Consider the following 23,071-nt stretch of genomic DNA (forward strand, 5'->3'; position numbering starts at 1 on the left):
TCGAATAGAAATCCGGATATTATAGGTGATAGGGCATATTGAACCTGCAAGAGATTTATAGAGCAGTGTGCTTAGTGCGAGTTTCTTAACGTTCTCGATAACGTAAAAGTTAAGCCAATTTTGTATGCAGTTGGAACAGCGCCCCTAGCGGCAAACGTACGCAAACCATCCCATTCCATACAAATATGAGCTAACTTTTACGCTATCGAGAACGTTAAAAAACTCGCACAAAGCACACAGAGCCGATTGTGAGCTCTTAAGAATTGATTCAAACGCTCCACCGATCTCTGCGGCAACTTAACGCGAACCGCATAGCTCAAAAGTTTAAAAACTCATCACCAAGCCAGAAACAATTATTGTACCATTGACTTTGTTGCGACTTACAATCGAATTTACTGGTGGTAGGACCTCTTGTGAGTCCGCGCGGGTAGGTGCCACCACCCTGCCTATTTCTGCCGTGAAGCAGTAATGCGTTTCGGTTTGAAGGGCAGGGCAGCCGTTTGTAACTGTACTGAGACCTTAGAACTTATGTCTCAATATGTGGCGCATTTACGTTGTAGATGTCCATGGGCTCCAGTAACCACTTAACACCAGGTGGACTGTGAGCTCGTCCACCCATCTACTAACTAAACCCTAAATTGTAAATTGTATCTCACAGTAAAAGGAGTGGCGGAAGAATTAATTATTCTAATTTCTTAACAATTTTTAATGTCAAGGCGCAATTTTCAATTTTCTAAATTAAACAATGTTTGGCACTACAGTACATGAACGAGCTGCTCTATTTCGATAACATTATTTGGCACATTTTCGCGATGACATACTCCGTATTATTTGAACGATTTTATCAGTTTTAAATTGCATGCGTTAACGATTACTAAAAGTATTCAACTATAAAATTTGTATGAAAATAGTATAATTGATTTACTGACACTCAAATGGAAATAGTTTGCCCACATCTAAAGGGTAATTAGCGGTAGCCGCAAACGCTTACGAATATGTACTCACTGTGGAAGAAAATAAGGAAGAATCAACCGATCACTGGAGACATGGATTGCTATTCCAACTGTCAGTTTCTGTTGTGGACTAATACGCAATATGAAAGCTTAAAGAAGAGTTTTGTCGGTAAAGAGGGCAATCACATTTAGAAACACTGTCGTGCATGTACGCTAATTTAATAAAGTAACTTATTTAATAAATTAAGATGTTTTGAATAGTACAAAACAAACACTATTATTCTCTTGACAGTGGTCACCGATGACAGTGCGGATTAAGATCGCACAGATTACTATAATATGCTGAAGGACAAAAGAGAATGCAATGTTGCTGACGAGGATGTCGAAGACAGAGCGAAGTGGAGGGGTAAAGTGAGGAAAGCTGACCCCTCCACCATGTGGGATAAATAGCTGGGAAGAGAGAGAGATTACTATAATATGCGTTTCCTATTTTTGTCGAAAACCTCTCCTAAATCTTACAGTGACAGGTGAATCGAACAATCGAGACGCAGGCAGGCGGGTGACGCGTGACGCAGACGCCATTTCAGTAAAATTGCGCGGCACATTAACGTCGACAGGATTATCGCTTTTTTTCCTCTACCTATAGCCTGGTAGCCTAAGAGCCTATTCCAGCTAAGCGCAGACAGGTAGTCCGCTCACGGGTTCAACCTGAGACAATTTGCTAACATTAGCCCTAGCAAGAGCTAAGCAGAATGTACCACAGAATCGGAATCACGAGAAGATCCGGCAAGAAACTCAGTGGGCTAACATAATCGCACTCCAAAAACCATTCACAATTTGGCCCAAAACATCGTCTCTAAGGAATGCCAATCGTTTACTTTAACTTGTCGAATATTTACTTTTAAACACCACGCTGCGTTCTTACGACTTGCGCTCGGGCAGCTGTTAGCAAATCCCACCCCTCCTGGCTGAGCCTTTGCTCGCCCACCTGTCCTGGTGAAACTGGAAAGGCCTCCGGATTACCAGTAAGCATTCGATCATAAATAAAGTTTTTACGACTTTCACTGAATCCACGAGGAACGCGCCTAGTCTCGGATCTGCGTCCTCTAAGTCTACGGACACGAAACTTGCGATGGCCGAGCGATGGCGACAGCGGCGCGACGGCGATGTATACAAAAGCATTGCACAGTATGGGGACGGGCACGAAACGGGCGATGGCGGAGCGGGGCGATCGAGCGATGTACGGGCGATGATGGGGCGACGGCGACGCGGAAGCGACGAGAACAAACTACTTTGGTTTCGTCGCTTGCGCGGGTACACAGAGTTGTGTTCAGTTATTATTTTAGTAATGGAAATTGATAATGAGGAATTTATAATTTAACAAGGAATTTAAAATTTCATTGAATGACACCTTAGCTCGTAATAAAGCGTAGAAAATTCTCCCAAATTGCGTCTTCGTTGATTTATTGGATGAACACCATCTCTGGGTAATAATAATTCTCTCAATAGGAGACTAGGCTCCAATAGTTCTCTTCGACGTAAACTCATGATTCGCACAACACTGCTCAAGCGCGACTGCCCGCCAGCTTGTTTCGTGCCCGCGCGAGATATCGCTGCCTACCCGCTCCGTGTCGCGTCGCCCCGCTGCCGCCATCGCTCAGCCATCGCAAATTTCGTGCCCGTAGACTTAGAGGTAGAGATGAGACGGCGACTCACCACAATTGAGTGGACATAAAAACATTAGCCGTAATTTAGTGTCACGACACTAATGCTATCACATATTTTCTATGTTCACGCTTGAGAGAATTAAAAGTGGACACGCAAGCCTCGTGCGGTACTGCTGCTTGTACATTTCAATTAAATCAACACTTTTATGATTAAACATGAATACAAATATATGTTGTCTTCGAAAGGGAAATTGTTTTGTTTTTAATACGCTTTTATTAGCTTCAGACGTATGTTTTTTTTTTTTTATTGCTTGGATGGGTGGACGAGCTCACAGCCCACCTGGTGTTAAGTTACTGGAGCCCATAGACATCTACGACGTAAATGCGCCACCCACCTAGAGATATAAGTTATAAGGCCTCAAGTATAGTTACAACGGCTGCCCCACCCTTCAAACCGAAACGCATTACTGATTCACGGCCGAAATAGGCAGGGTGGTGGTACCTACCCGCGCGGACTCAAAAGAGGTCCTACCACCAGTTGTATATTTTGTAACAGTATGTTTGTAACGGAATCTTTGAACATGATTTTGACCCCATTCAAAACGTCGGATTAACTCGAAATTTGGTATACTTATTAAGGACCGATGACAATTCAATATTAAAAAATAATAATTGAAAAAATTTAAATTCAACTAAAATATGAAAAATAAATAATAGTTTAAAAAACTAAAAAAATACGCTTTTATAGAAGATCGAACTAAAAAATAGAAAATAAATTTTAACAATAACGCGCAACTGTCACCTAATCTTTGCCTTCGAGGACTAGCAAATGCCGCGCGATCTTTTCAGTGTCCTATAAGATTAGCACGATCGGTCCTCTTTACTCTTTCTAGTCAAAAGTATACGGGAAAGACACCTCCTTTATTTACGAAGACTAAAAACATCAAATAAATTTTATAGTGTACCTACCTACGTGCGTGATTTCAAATTTAATATTTAATCGGAATGATTAACCAAAATGAGACAGTTCTCGTTGTAGGTGAAGATAAGCAGACGAGGTAACGGCCTATATTGATGGCGATCGATAAATGTGGAACGTTGACATCAGAACGGGCTTGTCACCATCCGCTTAATTGTTGCTACGGCTCGATGTTTTAGGAAACGGATATCGTGTTCATCGAATAGAAATCCGGATATTATAGGGCATATTGAACCTGCAAGAGATTTATAGAGCAGTGTGCTTAGTGCGAGTTTCTTAACGTTCTCGATAACGTAAAAGTTAAGCCAATTTTGTATGCAGTTGGAACAGCGCCCCTAGCGGCAAACGTACGCAAACGATCCCATTCCATACAAATATCGTGTTCATCGAATAGAAATCCGGATATTATAGGTGATAGGGCATATTGAACCTGCAAGAGATTTATAGAGCAGTGTGCTAAGTGCGAGTTTCTTAACGTTCTCGATAACGTAAAAGTTAAGCCAATTTTGTATGCAGTTGGAACAGCGCCCCTAGCGGCAAACGTAGGCAAACGATCCCATTTCATACAAATATGAGCTAACTTTTACGCTATCGAGAACGTTAAAAAACTCGCACCAAGCACACAGAGCCGATTGTGAGCTCTTAAGAATCGATTCAAACGCTCCACCGATCTCTGCGGCAACTTAACGCGAACCGCATAGCTCAAAAGTTTAAAAACTCATCACCGAGCCAGAAACAATTATTGTACCATTGACTTCGTTGCGACTTACAATCGAATTTACTGGTGGTAGGACCTCTTGTGAGTCCGCGCGGGTAGGTGCCACCACCCTGCCTATTTCTGACGTGAAGCAGTAATGCGTTTCGGTTTGAAGGGCAGGGCAGCCGTTTGTAACTGTACTGAGACCTTAGAAATTATGTCTCAAGGTGGGTGGCGCATTTACGTTGTAGATGTCCACGGGCTCCAGTAACCACTTAACACCAGGTGGGCTATGAACACACCCATCTAAGCTATAAAAAAAAAATACCAATAAATTTAAATTTGAATTCATTCATACACGAAAGTTCATTTGAGTTCATAAATAAACACAACACTGATTAGTGATAAGACGATAAAAGTCATAAATTAATGAGTGAACGGGACAATCGGTGAGTCAAAGTAAAATTCCTGCCCGTTTAGATTGAATGTGGCAATAAGCTATGTTTATTTACGATAGAGCAGGGAGAGCGCAGGATGTTAACGTGACGCAGTACTGTTGAGTAGAAAACTGAATTGTTTTATTTATTTTCGCTTTCAAAGAATACTTTTTACTAATGGCATGGTATATGGTAGACAGAGTGTGAAAAAACCGGTTTCAACAGCGAACACCGGAGTGAATTTTGGTTTTTCCAATACGCGATGATTTCGGTTTAAATTCGCAATCAGAGTTTTATTGACTAATTTTTAAATTCTTCTCAGTGGGTCGAGATTTCGATGCGGTGGTAGATTCTGCGAAGCACTGCTCTTGCTAGGGCTAGTGTTAGCAAATTCTCTTAGGTTGAGCACGTGAGTTCACCTACCTGACTACGAGAAACTGGAATAGTTCCTTATGCTATCAGCGAATACATATATAGTGATAGGGGAAAAAATACTAGTCTTTTGTTGTGCACACTGTGTGTTCGAAACCAATCCGTTAGTTTTTGAATTCTTACCACGGCAACACGGGTCGCGATTTGACGGTGCCGTCGCGATTTGACATCTGTCACTTTGTCTTGCTTCTCGAACGGGACGGTACCTGTGTATTGACGGTCTACGCTAAATTATTGTATCATCGCTAATCCTTATCCATTCCTGCCCTATACCCTTCTCCCTAAGTGATACGGCGTGAGAAGACGAAGGCATCGGTTCCGGTGAGTGATTGCATGATATTTTGTTAAAATAGTACATACGGCGCCGCGAATCGCGGCACATGTTCGACGCGCACCTCGTGCTGGTTTCCGTAGCCCTAGGCTGCCACGAGGTCGCTGGGTTCGAATCGAACAATTTCTGGTAGCAGAGCGTGGTTAGATTTCTGAAATCTATAGTAATTACCACGAATGTAAAATTTTTTACGTCTAACCTCACTTAATTTTGTTACTAGTCAGCAGAAGTAGTGTAGGCATAGGGTTCGGTTCTGTTTAAACTATCATTCTGCTGACCTAGGTCAGGTCGTTTAGTGTGTTTCTATCCACCTGGTTAAGAAAATTAGTGAGTAGTAATAGTTAGTAATAGTAAGACTGATTTATTAGCTTCCACTGCGCATAGCTGACTAATTGTACGTGAGTTGGACAGCTGTGCTGGCTGAGTTTATGACCTAGCACACAGCTGCTACAGTGGTCAGCTATTTTCATACTATTACTACAGATTTATGTTAATTCTGCTCATCATAGCAGTAGATTACCACATCTATTTAAGCATAGTTGTGTGTAACAATCTGAATGTTATTACAGTTGGGGTTTATAATTTATTATTAATTTGTGTATGATTGTAGCTCACTTCCTACTTATATTTTAGTATAATTGAGCTGCAACACATTTGTAATTGAATATAACTGGAGTACTTGTTGAACTTGTAGTAGTAGATTGCTGGTTGGGCCCTGTTTGGAGACTAGCTTAGTTATAGTCCAGAGGCCAACGGTGTATGAGTGTCATTTCAAAACTTATCCCAGCAATTTGCTATTATATATATTTTTTGTTATTTGTTTTAATTTGTTCTAAATTTAAATTACTTGTTTGAATTTGTGGTAGTGGATTGCTGACTGTGGGCCCTGCTTGGTGACTGGCTTTGGTATAGTCCTGAGGCCATCAGTGTTTGAAAATTAATTCACAAATTTTTATCAGCAATTTGCTATCATATAATTAATTTTTAATTTTAATTTTGTTATTTGACTTACCCGTTGAACGGTGTGAATACTTTGTGATAGTAAATTGTTGATTGGGTCCTGTTTGGTGACTAGCTTCTAGTTATAGTCTAGAGGCTAGGTGCGCTTGAGTTTAGTTGCAACTCAAAACCTGGTATCAGCAATTTTCTATCTTATAACTTTTAATTTTAAGTTTGTTCTTATTTGTTGGGGTGTCCTTGGTACAGTGGTGAGGTCTAGGTTACCTAAATACTTAGGAGTAGGAATATTTTGGTGGGCTCACTCGTACACTCCTTTAAATAATTCCTTTGTTATTTTTTTTTATTTGAATTTTATTTTTTTTTTTTACTTTTTTTTATTTTTTTTTGAATTTTTTTTTTGATTTTTTTTTTTTGAGTTTTTTTTTGGTCTTGTTGTAAACTGCAAGTAACATGTCGGTATCCTACATTCGCGGGAAGGTGACTAGTGAGCTCCGATGGTTCGCATCAGCTCATGCTTTGATTGACAGAACAGATAGGGATGCGGCATTGCTCGATAGGGCGTCTCAGGTGCACGAACGGTTGGAGGTAGTGTACGATCGGTTGTCTGACCTCGTTGCTTTGGGGTCCGAAGTGGAGAAGGAGGTGATCCATGCCATCGGTCTTGACGTGGACCAGTGTCAGGAGTACGCTGATGCCATTCTGCAACGGGTGGCCGATATTAAGAAGCAGTCGTCATCCGGTGGTAATGGAGGTTCGGGAACTACGTCAGGCGTCATATCACGCCTCCCCTCCATCGACCTGCCGATCTTCCACGGTGATCTGAACGAGTGGGTCGGCTTTATAAATTTGTTTGACAGCCTGGTCCATGGTCGGTCGGACTTGACTGCCTCTTATAAGATGGCTCAGCTTCGGGGTGCTCTGCGAGGTGAACCTGGTGAATTGGTGGCACACTTGCCTATCACCAACGACAATTATGCGGTCGCACGCCAGATCCTTTTCGACCGATATCAAAATCAACGACGGTTGGTAGACGCTCAGCTGGCCAGGCTGTTTGCGATACCCAAACTTTCTCGGGCGTCCGATATCAGAACCGAGGTACTGAATCCAGTTACGGTGGCCACTAAGGCCTTGGGCAATTTGGGTCTACCAGTAGACCAATGGTCATATCTGCTCTTTTATATTGTTGCAGGTAGGCTGCCGGTTGAGGTGCTCACTCGCTTCGAGCAGCAGGACAACGCAGGTAGGGACGAACTGCCTACCCTGGCCAATCTGCTGGCATTTTTAGAAGCCGAAAGTCGCAGACACGAGATTATGCCACCACCCTCCTCCTCTGGGTCGCGTGTGCCGGCTTCCGGCCACGCCGTTTCGGTTGCTCAGAGGGGAGGGGGAGGGGATAAGAGGGGGCCGTCTCAACGACTGACTGCGCTCATGGCAGCGGTGGGAGGCCCACGGTGTGCCTTCTGTCATGAGAGCGGGCACGACGTAGCCACCTGTCCGAGGTTCCGGTCGACGCGCATCAGGGGTAGACGCAACATCGTTGCCCAGCGGCGATGGTGCTTTTTTTGTTTTGGGCCGCACACGGCGAGCGTCTGTCCACAGCCACAATTGTGCCCTAATTGCGACGGTCGGCACCATGCCCTCCTGTGTCTGGAGTCTGCCGCCACTCCGAGGTCATCCGGATGCAGTCATCCAGCCTCGCCGACCGGTGAGCGCACCGGTCGTAGCCCTCGCCAATTCGGCGGCGTGGACCCTCGGGAAGAGGCTTCGCAGGGAGGCGTCGGGTTGGGTACTGCGGGTGGGTGCCAGCGGATGCCCACTAGCTACGCCGGGGTGGCCACGTTGTCCCCCCGTGCGGGGCCGTGTTCGCCTGCTGGATCGAGTAGCCCTGCTCACTCGTCTCCCCCTCCCTCAGAAGTACGGTTTTCTCCTCCGCTGAGGGAGCGGCCGACGCTGGAGCGACTCCCTCCAGTGTTTGGCCCGTTTGGCCATCGTACGCGGAGGTATATGAGGCGGGACGGGAAACGAGGGCCTTATGTGGGAGCGTGGGATCCGCTGGCACGCTACGACCTTCCGTCGCGCGCCGACCGGGATAGCGGGGACCCGGGCCCCCGCTAGGAAATTGCCGCTCACTGCAGTGTTGCCCCAGCCCCAGAAGCTGTTTTACTTCCTACCGCTTCTGTTCGGGTGTTGGATTCGGATGGCAACACTGTGTTTGCTCGAGCTCTGTTGGATTCCGGCGCACAGGGCAGTATTATGTCGAGCAACCTTGCAGTACGGTTGGGCAATCCTATTTACAAGTCTTCTTATTCTATTCGTGGAGTGGGCAATGTTAGAATTTCGGACGTGATCGGTCACACTTCATTTATTTTCTCATCGAATCCCAACCCTCGCTTACAGTTTAGAGTCTCAGCTTTGGTGATGCCTGAGGTGATAGGTCGTCACCCTCCGGTGAAGGTAAACAGTTACATACGGTCATTGACTTCAGACTTACGGCTAGCGGACCCCAAGTTTGACACCCCGGGGCCAGTAGACGTACTACTTGGGGCGGATGTACTAGGGAAGCTGCTCCTGACTGGGAAGCGCGTTCTTCATGCGGAGGGTTTGGTTGCAATGGACACAAAATTAGGGCATGTATTGTTGGGTCCTGCGTTCCGGCCGGTCGCTGCGAGGAAATCGGACAATTTTCTGGTCGGGTCTACGCTTTCGGAAGTAGTCCAACGGTTTTGGGAACTAGAAGAACCTCCTACAGCTTATCGAGTTAACCCGGATGAGGAGGAATGTGAGCTGTTTTACCAGAATAATACGGGTCGTCTCTATTCGGGCCGGTTCTTGTTAAGACTTCCTTTTCGGGCGAATCGCCCACTGCTAGGCAGTTCGAGGAAGGCAGCAGAGACTAGACTTTTGTCAATGGAGAGACGCATGAGGCGCGACGCGGTGTTCCGGCAGAAATATATAGAGTTTATGCGGGAGTATGAATCCTTAGGTCACATGTCGGTTTCCAAGGTAGATTGGAGTGCTACAGAGCACTGTTTCCTGCCTCATCATGCGGTTTTGAAAACTCCTAACGGGAAAATTAGGGTCGTGTTTGACGGTTCGGTCACGACCTCCTCCGGCGTCTCGTTAAATCAGTGTCTCCATTCGGGTCCAAAGCTGAACCGGGACATTTCAGACATACTGACGAGCTTCCGCCGGCACCAGATCGTTTTCGTGGCAGACATCCGTATGATGTTCAGGCAAACGGTGATTCATCCGGAGGATAGGCGGTATCAACTCATTCTCTGGCGTGAAAGCTCAGATGAGCCCATAAAAATTTATGAACTGAACAGGAACACTTACGGGTTGCGGTCGAGTCCATATTTGGCGGTTCGTTCTTTGCGGGAGCTGGCAGTGAGGGAACGGTTGCACTACCCTCGTGCTGCGGACATTTTGGAACGGGACCTATATGTCGATGACGTATGTACGGGCGCCGACAGTGTCGAAGAGGCCTTATCACGCAAGGATGAACTGATCCGCCTTTTGAGCAGGGGCGGGTACGAGTTGAGAAAATGGCTGTCTAACTGTCCTGAGTTGTTGACTGGTTTGCCAACGGAGTTTCAACAGGATCCCCATCTTTTCGAGAATGTCGATAACCCTAACATGCTGTCGGTCCTAGGGATTCAATATCGTCCGATTCAAGACGAATTTACCTATCGGGTGGAGTTGGAAAATCCAAAGGTATGGTCTAAGCGAACGGTGCTTTCCACAATTGCTCGAACCTTCGATCCAAACGGTTGGATCGCTCCTGTCACTTTTCTCTTAAAGTGCTTCATGCAGCGACTGTGGTCTGCTAACCTGTCATGGGACGAGGGGATTGCTGGTGACCTATTGAAGGATTGGTTGAACTTTTTCTCGTCTCTCCCTGATATTAACCACGTGTCAATACCTCGGAAGCTGGTTCCTGCGGGCAAATACAAGGCGTCTCTCCACGGGTTTTCGGATGCCTCGGAACGCGGATTCGCAGCTGCGGTATACTTGCGAACGGTTTCTTCAACTGGAAGGGTTGATATACGGTTGGTGTTAGCTAAGAGTAAGGTCGCTCCGCTTCGGACACGCATGACGATTCCGAAGCTCGAGTTGTCTGGTGCCGCTCTGTTGACTAGGTTGTTAAACCATACAGCTACTAGTTTACGGTCGGTTATTGATTTAGAAAACACTGTCTATGCTTGGACAGACAGCCAGATAGTGTTGTGCTGGTTGAAGGCTTCGGTTCATACACTTGAAGTTTTCGTGGCCAACCGTGTCTCCCAGATTCAAGGTTCTGAGGTCCCTCTAACATGGAGACACGTGCCTGGTGAGCTCAATCCGGCGGACTGCGCTTCTCGGGGATGCTTAGCATCGGAAATAGTTGATCATCAGTTATGGTGGGGTCCCCAGTGGCTCACCAAGAAAGCTTCTCAGTGGCCTCCCTCTCGCATAGAAGTTCCTCCAGGTCTCGTGGCTGCACCGGCGCAGTTCGAGGATCGAGGAGTGATTCAGGGGTTGGATTTGGATCTGCTCATCAACCGTTATAGCTCCTTGGACAAGCTGGTTAAGGTTACCGCCTGGATTTTGAGGTTTATTCGGAATTGTCGTTTGTCGGTGTCTCAACGCAATATGACACCTGTTGTGTGTCCCATCGAGCGGAAGAAGGCGCTGCTGAAATTAATTGAAGTTGTGCAAGCCACCAGCTTTCATTCAGAATTGAAGGCGCTAAGGACTAAGCGCCCTAAGCTTCGTGGAGCTATCGCTCGTCTTAGCCCCTTTGTAGACGGCCAGGGGCTGATTCGAGTGGGAGGTAGATTAAGTAACTCCAATTTACCTTATTCGGCGCGCCATCCTCTTTTACTTCCCAAGAAGAGCCAGTTAGTTGACCTGTTGGTGGTGGATCGCCACATCGCAAATTCGCATTCCGGTTGCAATGCGCTGTTGGCATCCCTCCAGAGGGAATTTTGGATTCTGTCAGGGCGTCGTACGGTTCGGAGCGTCCTTTTCCGGTGTTTACCCTGTTATCGGCTTAAGGCGTCTACGATGCAGCCTCAGATGGGAGATCTGCCTCCAGACAGAGTGAAGAAGATGAGGCCGTTTTCTGGAGTTGGTACGGACTTCGCTGGGCCTTTCATGATCAAGGCTTCACGTTTGCGGAATGTTAGGTTAATTAAGGCTTATCTGTGCGTTTTTGTCTGCCTTTCAACCAAAGCTGTACATCTTGAAGTTGTTGCCGACCTTACAATTGAAGCCTTTATTGCGAGCTTGGATAGATTTGTGTCCCGTCGAGGCTTACCCGAATTGATACGCTCCGATAACGGAACGAATTTTGTAGGTGCGGACCGTTACTTGCGGGATGTAGTGAATTTCTTGAACAATAACCAGGTGGATATTGAAACGGCCCTCTCTCGTCGCGGTATTCGGTGGACCTTCAGTCCTCCAGGATGCCCCCACTGGGGTGGAATTTTCGAGGCAGTAGTAAAATCGGCTAAGACTCACTTGATGCGCGTGATAGGGCAAACCTCGCTCACCTTTGAGGAGTTAACTACGGTATTTTGTAAAATTGAAGCGGTACTTAATTCGCGGCCGTTGTGCCCGCTCAGTTCAGACCCGAATGACTTGGAGTCGTTAACTCCAGGCCATTTCTTGATAGGACAGCCACTCAATGCGTTGCCGGAGTATCCCCTCTCGGATATCAAGCCTGGACGGTTGAGGCGATACCAGATGTTGCAGCAGATGTCCCAAGATTTTTGGAAACGTTGGTCCCTTGAGTATTTACATCTGCTCCAGCAGCGCTTTAAGTGGACGGATAGAACCAGTCCCCCTCACGTCGGTGACCTTGTGTTGGTTAAGGATGCTAACCTGCCGCCACTGCGTTGGCGTAGGGGGCGCATTGTTAATCTGTTTCCCGGTAAGGATGGGACCCCTCGGTCTGCAGAGGTTCTGGTCGGGGACTCGGTTCTCAAACGAGCGGTCACAACGTTGTCCCGGCTGCCAGTTGATTAGGGACAGGTAGGGGACCTGTCCGGGCGGGTGACTGTTCGAAACCAATCCGTTAGTTTTTGAATTCTTACCACGGCAACACGGGTCGCGATTTGACGGTGCCGTCGCGATTTGACATCTGTCACTTTGTCTTGCTTCTCGAACGGGACGGTACCTGTGTATTGACGGTCTACGCTAAATTATTGTATCATCGCTAATCCTTATCCATTCCTGCCCTATACCCTTCTCCCTAAGTGATACGGCGTGAGAAGACGAAGGCATCGGTTCCGGTGAGTGATTGCATGATATTTTGTTAAAATAGTACATACGGCGCCGCGAATCGCGGCACATGTTCGACGCGCACCTCGTGCTGGTTTCCGTAGCCCTAGGCTGCCACGAGGTCGCTGGGTTCGAATCGAACACTGTGTAACAAACAAAAATTCAGTTCGTCGACGCAGCGAACGTTCTGAATAGTGCTATTAATCCGAGCTAACTTAATTATATCCTGCTGTGCGTATATTATTAATATTACAGTTTTGCGAATTCTGCGTGAATCATCAGGGTGCTGAATAAATTTTTAAATAAAATCAAGAAAGCCTTGACTTAGTTTTACTTATCATTATTTCGTATTTTCTTAGAACGTCGGTAGTGTTGCGTCAATGTCGCGAGCAAATCGTTAGATTGCTCGAAAGTCTATTGGCCTATTGATTTTAAAATGTTTCTGAACACTTTCTTGCGCGACCGTACGGTAGTGTTTGTTTGTGTAAGGACGTCCTAATTCGTGAGTATCGACTGGACAGACACACGGCAGATGACTCCGTTGTTACAGTATGTTACAATATCAACACTCGTATGAGCACACAATACACAATGACATCTTATGAGAAACAAATTTTACGTCATTTTTTTTAAATATTTTTTTTTTAAATTGCTTAGATGGGTGGACTAGCTCACAGCCCACCTGATATTAAGTGGTTACTGGAGCCAATAGACATCTACAACGTAAATGCGCCGCTCACCTTGAGATATAAGTTCTAAGGTCTCAGTATAGTTACAACGGCTGCCCCACCCTTCAAACCGAAACGCATTACTGCTTCACGACAGAAATAGGCGGGGCGGTGGTACCTACCCGTGCGGACTCACAAGAGGTCCTACCACCAGTAAACACATGAAACATATTTTGACGTCAAGAACTCACAACCTAAACGACCCCACCATAGACCTTTAAAGTAGACGCCACTCATCTAGTGACATCGAAGTTTCAATTCGAATAGATATGGACGGCACGATTTTACTAGCTTGTGTGGTTACAAAACTCCTTCCCCTCAGTCTTCTATTGCTTACAATACAAGACTATTTAGACCTAGGTCTAGCACTCCCATTATTACCGGTTGAACATAGGAATATTCAATATAGGATTATTCAAACTAAATAAATAAAAACCGAATCAAAACTGAATAAGACTGAATAGGGACACAAAAGTATGCAAAAAAACGTCTTGTTACATTATCGATTGCAATGATCGCCGGATATCGCCAGTAATGCATTGTACACACGTCGATTTACTAGGAACTGTGTTGTGTAAGTGAACTTATGTTGATGTATAACTTTAAAATAACTGAAGGCATACATACAAGTAAAACCGAAGAGTATTTACATAAAAATACGATGTAATAGTGTCATTGAGGTCTGAGAGGATCTTAATGATGATAATAATATTATTATACACTAACATAATAAATTTGAAAATTTGTATGTGTTTTTAAATAATCACACAACAAGAAATTTAGCACAAAAATAGTTTGTACATTATGATGGATCAGGCAGTGATCTAAACAGTTCTTTATTTCGGGTAAATGCAACCGTTTTAATGTTTTTGAATTACAAACATCAAGAGATTGAAATCATGGGAAACGTCTATTATACAATGAATCGAAAAATACGGGTATCGGAGCCATGCCTATGCCTGTTACTGCTACTGAATTTGATCCATACCATATCTACACTGTCTTCCAACAAAACTTCCTAATTTCTGAACCTAGGTGGTAAGAGATGATGTACTCCAGCAAAGACAAATTTATAAATTTGAATTACTTTGTTGGTAACCTCTTCAAAATACAATATGTCCGGTTTTAATGCTTACCTTTAAACATTTAAGACAGAAAGTGTGTTGGCAGGGTAGAACTCTTGAAGATGTATCGAGCCGCTCCAGACAAACGGAGCACTCGAGCAGGTCGTTCAACAGACCTTCATCCATTCCGTTTTTAAACCTGAAAATATGTAAAATTAGTTAATTTTCCATTAATTTGATTAATTATTATATTAATTCTATTTTCTAATAATTACTTGAGGGATTGCTAAAATTAAAACTACAGTGGGAGGTCCCCTAAACAAGTACAGTAGCATGAAATTGAGCAGAGAGAGATGGTGGGACACTATGAGACGTATTAATTCTGCTCCCTCCAACACTACATGATTATCACCACCACTATGTCAAGAGGGAAACGATTGAGAAGAAGAAAAGTTAATTTGCTAGGTAATTTTTTTGTAAGAGTTTGCACTATTAGCTGGTTAGTCCTCAGTGTTCCTCTTATTTGAAATATCATAATGACTGAATAATGACTGATTCACCACAGAAATAAGGTGGATGTTTGTGCACAAGAAAAAAAAACACCCTTGCTCTGTTCAAGTCCAAAATAGACATGATCTATGCTATAAGGACCTGCTATTAAAATATTTTATTATATTTTATATGTATTGAAAGCCACAAACCTTTCCAAAACTACCAACATAACTTTTGAACCATGTATTTAGTTCTTCTCTTTTTCTACTTGACAAAAACTTTCCAAAAAATCTCAGTCAATAAATTTTACAGTGCTTTCAGATATGAATGTGAATAAACTGTCAAACAATAAATTTTATGCACGTGTAAGGACATTTCACAGGTCCCATGGTGACAAGCAGACTGGTGCAATCACTACCAGCCAACAACAATTACTGGGTCACATGAGAGACAAATCGACAGATTGATGATAGAAAATATAGAAAGATAGATTTTTTTAAATCTGAATAACTTTTAATATTTCATTTTAATGAATTAAAAGGCATTTAGGTCTAGTCTATCACTGCTCCTAGTATTGTTGACATCTATAAGCGACAGTTACAATGCATAATGAGATGGGACAATTAGGTACCTTATTCAACTTCATTGTATATAAGCTACTGCATATTTAGTGTATGAAAAAAAAATCACTACCTATTCCCTGGTATCCTAAAAGGCCATTTCAGATATGTAACTTATAGCCAGTAAAGAGAAAAAGAATTATATCAACATTCAAAAAAACAATATTAACTTTTATAAACTTGAAGTCTACTTTGTGGATTAAGCTGATGTGTATGTTGACCATTACTTATACATCATGGTCTTAGTCATTTGAGAGTTTGTATTTAGTATAAATTTAGTAATATTAATTAACTTCACTATTTACTAAAATTCTGGATTGGAAGTGCAGTAAAATTTAAGTAGTTGTAAACCAATCTCATTTCTAAGACTATAAATTCAAAACATTTTTTTATTGTATTTATTAGTATAGGTGCACAGAATAATATCGTGATATATATTTAATATGGACAAACTACATAACTGTTTTAATTGATTAAATATTTTGATATTATATTGACTAGTAATAGAAAGCATGGTAATTTATAGTTTTATAAAGTTTAAATAATAATATTAAATGTTTTATTCAAATTGAATATTTTAAAAAGCATTTCCATTGACTACATATGAGAATGCCCTCGTCTTCTTATTCAGTTTTTATTTTTTATTTATTCGTTTTTTTTTTGTAAGTTTATTGATAATTATTGTGCAAGACTGGAGTGAAAGTGTGCAAGGACATTTAGATATCGGTGATAGGTTATATCTCATATCTCAAAACACTTTTAAAGATATCGAATTTGGAAAATCCAAATACTTTTAATATAATGGGTTTAAATAATGTTTTTAAAATAATGTGTTTAAATTATTTAAGCTATTCTAACTTTCTGGGTATGCGGATTACGTTTCAGTTATGTTCAAAATAGATACTTTTAACTTAAATTAAATGTTTACGATCTTTCAAAGACAGAGAATGCGGAAGCGACGGAAATAAAGAAACAATTCGGTAAAAATAGCGTTTAAGACGCAACATCGAAATGTATTAGAAGATTAGGACTATATTTTTAGAAAATGCACTATTGAGCTGTTTAGTCTGTTCAGCTAAAAACGATCTAAATGCTGATGACTCACCAAATATTTTAAATTCCAACGATGTTAGCGGGAAGACTGTCCATTATTGCACGACGCAGCGAAACCTAAACCACGGGATACCACCCTGAACAGGTCACTTCAAAAATTTCCTGCACAAAAACGCACGAAAGCAGCACATAATGATGCACTTTGTGTTTTACAATTGAGCTACTGAACTAAAGGTCACAGAGAGAATTCGTTGTCGTAAGAAATATGCACTTGTTAACACAAAAACTCATTTATTTTCACGCACAAATGCCATTCTCGCCGTTTAATCATTCGACCGACGACGGTGAGATGGGGGAAACGGGCGACGGTGGGGCGGGTGTAAGCTGAAGCAACTTCACTATCTTCACATTCATTTTTAAACGAGACTTGACTACCGGTGTTTTTAGGAGTTGATCAATTAATTGGAAATCCGTCTGCGTAGTAAATATGTACTATTTGGATTTTACGGGAGAAGCTTGAGGAATGAAGGACTGTTTTATTTTGTTAGTTAACTCGTTTTTATTGGCTTAGTATGTAACGTGATTTTCACCCAGTTTAAAGCGTCAAATGGAACTGAAAACTCTGTACACTGCTCAATGTCCAATAACAATACAATAATTTAATAATATTTTAGGTGCATTATGAAACCGATCCTTCCTTGAAAAATTGTGATAGTTAAAGGCTAAGAAAAGCTAAATTAGATAACAGTTACCAAAAGACACGCTTTTGTAGCTAACTGAACAAAAATTTAAATAATAATTTCCTATGAGTTCAAGATTTTTTTTTAGTATATATTTAAAAAACAAATCATGTTATCGTAAAAAGCGAGGGGTGTTACTTATATCTTATGCCTTTCATCAGCATCGGTCAATAATTTTATTTTTTTATTCTTCATTCAACCCCCATCGCACAAGGCATTGCCTATCGTAAAACTAACTGGACAAAAATTTTGATAATAATTTCCTATGAGTTCAAGAAAAAAATTGAGTATATATTTAAAAAACAAATCATGTTATGGTAAAAAGCGAGAGGTGCTACTTACGATATCTTATGCCTTTCATCAACATCGGTCAATAATTTTATTTTTTTATTCATCATTCAACCCCCATCGCACAAGGCATTGCCTATCGGAAATGGCGTTGGATAGGACAAACTCTACGGCGCAGTGGACTCAACGCAGCATCAATTGCGTTTGAGTGGCAACCGCTTGGCAGGAGAAGACCTGGTCACCCTGTACATACATGGCGACGTAACGTGGAGAGCGAGATGACTACCGATATGACCTGGAGTCAAGGGGCAAGCTTAGAAAGGCTTAGAAATTCTAACAAGGAGAGCTTTAGTGCAAGAGACAATGACAAGAGTACAGAAGCACAAGACAGTGAATAGTGTCCCCATTCCAATTCTTCCTCACTCAAAGCAATTCCAACCTGGAATACTACTTCGATACCAAAACGTGCAGATTTTAAATTTTTCTAGGGAGTGACTGTTGGACGGTTAAATTTGAGAGGATTGGGTTCTGTAGGTGATGAGGGGCTATTTAAAAACACACTGCTTCATTATAATTATATTGCAGATAGTTTGAACACTGTTACACCATTATAAAATTATTATCTTTATATTTTTTATAAAACTCTTACATGTTTCCTTGACCGTGTCTAGATGAGAAGTCCTGACTTTTTCTTACGAGAAGACAATCATCTGTTTTTTAAACATTTAAAATAATTCTGATATTCGAAATCTGTAATCATGTGTTGCCTACCATTACATTTATATTCAAACTCCAACAGTGACACTAAATATTTTTTCGTCCGCCAGAAAAATGGGACAGCATAAAGTTTCAACTTTTGGTAAACCATATATCACCAAATATCTACACATATATAAGCGAAGCTACGAACTACGAAGAAGCGATCACAATACTGCAAAAACTGTATGTAAAACCGAAAAATCTGATTTTTGCTAGACATATGTTAGCAACAAGGAAACAACGACCAGAAGAAAGTATTGACACATATTTACAAGCTTTGAAACTACTTTCCAAAGATTGTGATTTTGTGGCTGTTGATGCAGAAACAAACAAAAACGATAGCGTACGCGATGCTTTCATATCCGGTATATCATCGCATAAAATCAGACAAAGGCTTTTAGAAAACTTAACTCTAACACTTGATCAAGCTTACAACCAAGCACTCTCTCTAGAAACTGCAGAGATCAACTCTCAAAACTTCAATACTGTCTCTTTAAATGCTGTTGCTCCAAAAGAACCAACATTAGTCTCTTCGAAATCACAAACTCTGTACAACGAGACTTGCTCTTCTGTTAATAATCCTCGACGGCAAAAATGTTTCTTTTGTGGGGGTCAAATACATCCTCGTAAGAACTGCCCTGCCTTTGAAAAAACTTGGCAAACCCTGAAAATCGGAAATCATAGATATGATAATGTGAATCTTCTTATCGTGAAAAATCTTTGTGCTGATATAATTATCGGCCATGACGTCCTCGAAGAACATTCATCGCTAGAGTTCTCTTTCGGTGGGCCAAAACATCCACTTCAAGTATGTAACGTAGCTGAAGCATCAGTACCAGCTGTACCGCTTTTTGCGAATGTATCTCCCAACTGCAAACCTATTGCTATAAAGTCTCGAAGGCACAACAAAGAGGATAGTGAATTTATTAAAGAAGAAATCAGAAACCTTATAGCAGAGGGCGTGATTGAAGAAAGTAAATCACCGTGGAGGGCCCAAGTACTAATAACAAAAAGCGAAACTCATAAAAAACGCCTTGTAATTGATTACTCTCAGACAATTAATCGTTACACAGAACTCGACGCGTACCCTTTACCAAACATTGAGGACTTAGTTTCGAAAGTGGCAAAGAATACATTTTTCAGCCTAATAGACCTGAAAAACGCGTACCATCAAGTACCTATACTACCCGAAGAAAGGAAATTTACCGCTTTTGAAGCACTGGGAAATTTGTACCAATTCAGGCGTATTCCTTTTGGAGTAACAAATGGTGTTTCGAGCTTCCAGCGAACAATCGATTGGATTATAAGAAAAGAGAAGCTTCAAAACACATATGCGTATCTTGATGATATAACTATTTCTGGCCGTACTCTTGAAGAACACGATTATAACTTAGAAAGTTTTATGAATGCCGCAAAGAAATACGGTTTAACACTGAGTATACAAAAATGCAAATTTTCTCAAAAGTCAATTAATATTCTAGGCTATATATAATATAATAATATTCAAAACCACATAATTAAACCTGACAATGAGCGACTCAAGCCACTGATTAATTTACCTCCACCAAGCGATTTATCGACCTTAAGAAGGACACTCGGCATGTTCGCACATTATTCTAAGTGGATTCCAAAATTTTCTGAACGGATCCACTCACTTGCTAATACGACGATTTTTCCACTCACAAGCGAGCAAATTAAATGTTTCGAAAGCTTGAAAAATGATATCGCAAAGTCTTCTATACATGCAATTGATGAAAATATACCTTTTACAGTGGAAACTGACGCTTCCGATCATTCCATTGCAGCAGTACTTACGCAAAATTCTAGACCAGTGGCGTTTTTCTCAAGAACGTTAAATTCAAGCGAACAAAACCATTCCGCCATTGAAAAAGAAGCGTACGCCATTGTGGAATCATTGAAGAAATGGAGACATTTCCTTATTGGTAGACACTTTAAGTTGGTAACTGACCAACGCTCGGTTTCTTTTATGTTTAATATGAAACATTCAAGTAAGATAAAGAATGAAAAGATTCAAAGATGGCGACTGGAACTTGCTGCTTTCAAATACGATATTATATACAGACCGGGGAAAGAGAACTATGCTGCTGATGCACTATCCCGAGTTTGTGCCACTGTAGAAACACGTACTGCAAAACTTTTCTCGCTGCATGAGGCTCTTTGTCATCCAGGGGTAACAAGAATGTTTCACTGGGTTCGCTCTAAAAACCTTCCCTATTCTATTGAAGAAGTCAGAATAATGACAAAATCTTGTCGAACCTGCTCTGAAATAAAACCTAGATTCTTCCGAAATACCTTTGATGATCAGAGGAAACTTGTTAAAGCGACGGCTGCTTTTGAACGCCTTAGCATAGATTTTAAAGGACCAGTTCCAACAAATAATAATAACAAATTCATACTTACCGTGATTGACGAATTTTCACGTTTCCCGTTTGCATTCCCATGCTCAGATGTAAGCTCGAAAACAGTGATTAAACATCTTAACAACTTGTTTATGATATTTGGCATGCCTTCTTACGTTCATTCAGATCGCGGAACAGCATTTCTTTCTGCTGAAGTACAGGAATTTTTACATGTTCGAGGTATTGCCACTAGTAGAACTACAGCTTATAACCCTCAAGGTAACGGTCAAGTAGAAAAATTGAATTCTACTCTTTGGAGAACGATTCTTTTGGCCCTGAAGACGAAGAATCTTTCGATAGAAAATTGGGAACAAGTATTACCACAAGCTTTACATTCAATTCGATCATTACTTTGTACAACCATAAATTGCACTCCACATGAAAGAATGTTTCGACACCCTCGAAGATCTACTAACGGCACTTCTGTTCCATCGTGGCTTACAAATTCTGGACAAGTCTTGATGAAGAAATTTAATCGTACAAATAAATATCAGCCATTAGTAGAAGAGGTTGAATTGATACACAGCAATCCTGACTTTTCATACGTTCGGCTTCCAGATGGCCGAGAAACAACAGTGTCGAATCGTCATCTAGCACCATTGGGTTCAGAAAGGGTAGATCTGCGAATAGATAATGAACACACTATTAATTATCATAACGTCGCAGAACCACTTCCGGAAACAGAAGACCAAAACTTGGAGATTCCTTCATCTAATGAAACGGGACCTGTGGTACTTGATAATAGCAGAGAGCTAGAGACAGAATTACCATCATCACCACCGCCGGAGCCAACACTTCGTAGATCTGGTCGCGTCCATAAAACGCCAGGATTTTTGAAAGATTATATTTTAAAATAGTGCGGGAGAATGATGTAAACTTCTTAGTTGAAATTATCAGCCATAAGTTGACGTCATTGTCAATCTGTTTTATTCGATAATTGTCAATGTATCTAATGTAATCAAAGCAAATTTTACTGTTAATTTTAGCTTATTAAAACCTTATATTCAGTAAAGGTTTTCTCTTATTTCATTTATGTATCATGCATTGCCCACTATTCCCCTTAAGCAGTAAATTTATATAAGATACCCAAGCTTTCCGGTATTTTTGGTAAAATATGATACTTATTTTCTTTTCTTATCTTCTTCTATTCTTCTTCTATTCTTCTCTATCTTCTATTCTTATCATTTACTGACTTCTACTCATCCGCAGTAAAATATAAAGGGATATATTTTTACTGAAGATCGATTAAGCTCATTTCTGCGGCTTCATAACTTGAACCACTATCATTCCAAAATTTCCACGTTTGTTTATACTTTCAAGTTTTGAAACGTTTGATGAAATGAAATACACTATGTGATACAGACAGAGGAACGAAGCAAAATAGCAAAATAGCAAAAAAGCAGAAAATAGACAAATATAAGATTTGGCATAAAAGTCTCATTACAGGACCAATAAAGCTTCAAAAAAAAAGGTTGCAAATGTCAACTAGAAAACAGCTGTAGGGAAAAAAAAGCGCGGGAAACTTCGTTTATGGTAGACGTATTTTTCACGGTGGTGAAAATTTAATTTAATTTTATAGGTAAAACGCGGAGGATAAGCTGGTAGTGTAAGTTTTAGTAATATATGTAATCTTTGTATCATATTTGTGTATAGTGTCATCGTATAGTTGGTAAGTTTTTATAATTTTTGTAAATATTGTATGAACGAGCCCCCCGATCTCGATCGGGGGGATGATGGCTATGTTGGCCTGAATCTCCCCGTGGGATCATATGTAACTGTTGTTTCACAAGATGAATTTGATAAAATGGATACGGATTGTTCGTTATCATCTCAGACAGGTGAAGGAAGTCGTAAACGAACACGTTATCTACGCCTTTGTCGGCAGTGTACGAAAAGGAGAAATAAGAAAGGTGGTTCTAGCGGTGATTACTGTCAGTGCGAAAGTTTATGCAATATGGAAGATGAGTCAATTTTAATAAAAAAGATTACTTCTAAAAGTTCTAAACCTATATCTCAATCGACGTCATCTTCACACTCGCAAAATAATAATAATTCACATAAAACGTCCCCTCAACCATCAACATCTTATACGGAAAATTCAAATATCTCTCAAGACTCTAACGCGGGAAATTCAAATATCTTTCAAGACTCTAACGCGGGAAATTCAAATAACACTAAAACTACAGT

The 23,071-nt window shown here is 41.4% G+C and overlaps 1 protein-coding gene across 3 annotated transcripts in view; it reads right to left on the minus strand.

Moving 5' to 3' along the window:
- LOC101735906 (E3 ubiquitin-protein ligase SH3RF1) overlaps positions 1-17,067 on the minus strand; it is a 50,714-nt gene extending 33,647 nt beyond the window's left edge. For 2 of the 3 annotated variants that reach the window (XM_038015431.2, XM_038015430.2), the window contains exons 1-2: positions 16,730-17,067; positions 14,585-14,711 (exon numbers count right to left, since the gene is read on the minus strand). In XM_038015431.2, the coding sequence (XP_037871359.1) occupies positions 14,585-14,698 (114 nt within the window). In that variant the 5' untranslated portion in view covers positions 14,699-14,711; positions 16,730-17,067. Of the gene's footprint in view, positions 1-5,288; positions 5,368-14,584; positions 14,712-16,729 lie in introns of those variants that run through there. The other variant, XM_062672153.1, reaches the window with a different exon arrangement.
- Positions 17,068-23,071: the final 6,004 nt, after the last annotated feature.

Source organism: Bombyx mori, chromosome 14 (genome assembly GCF_030269925.1).
Source record: "Bombyx mori chromosome 14, ASM3026992v2".
In the NCBI taxonomy this organism is placed as follows: Eukaryota; Metazoa; Arthropoda; class Insecta; order Lepidoptera; family Bombycidae; genus Bombyx; species Bombyx mori.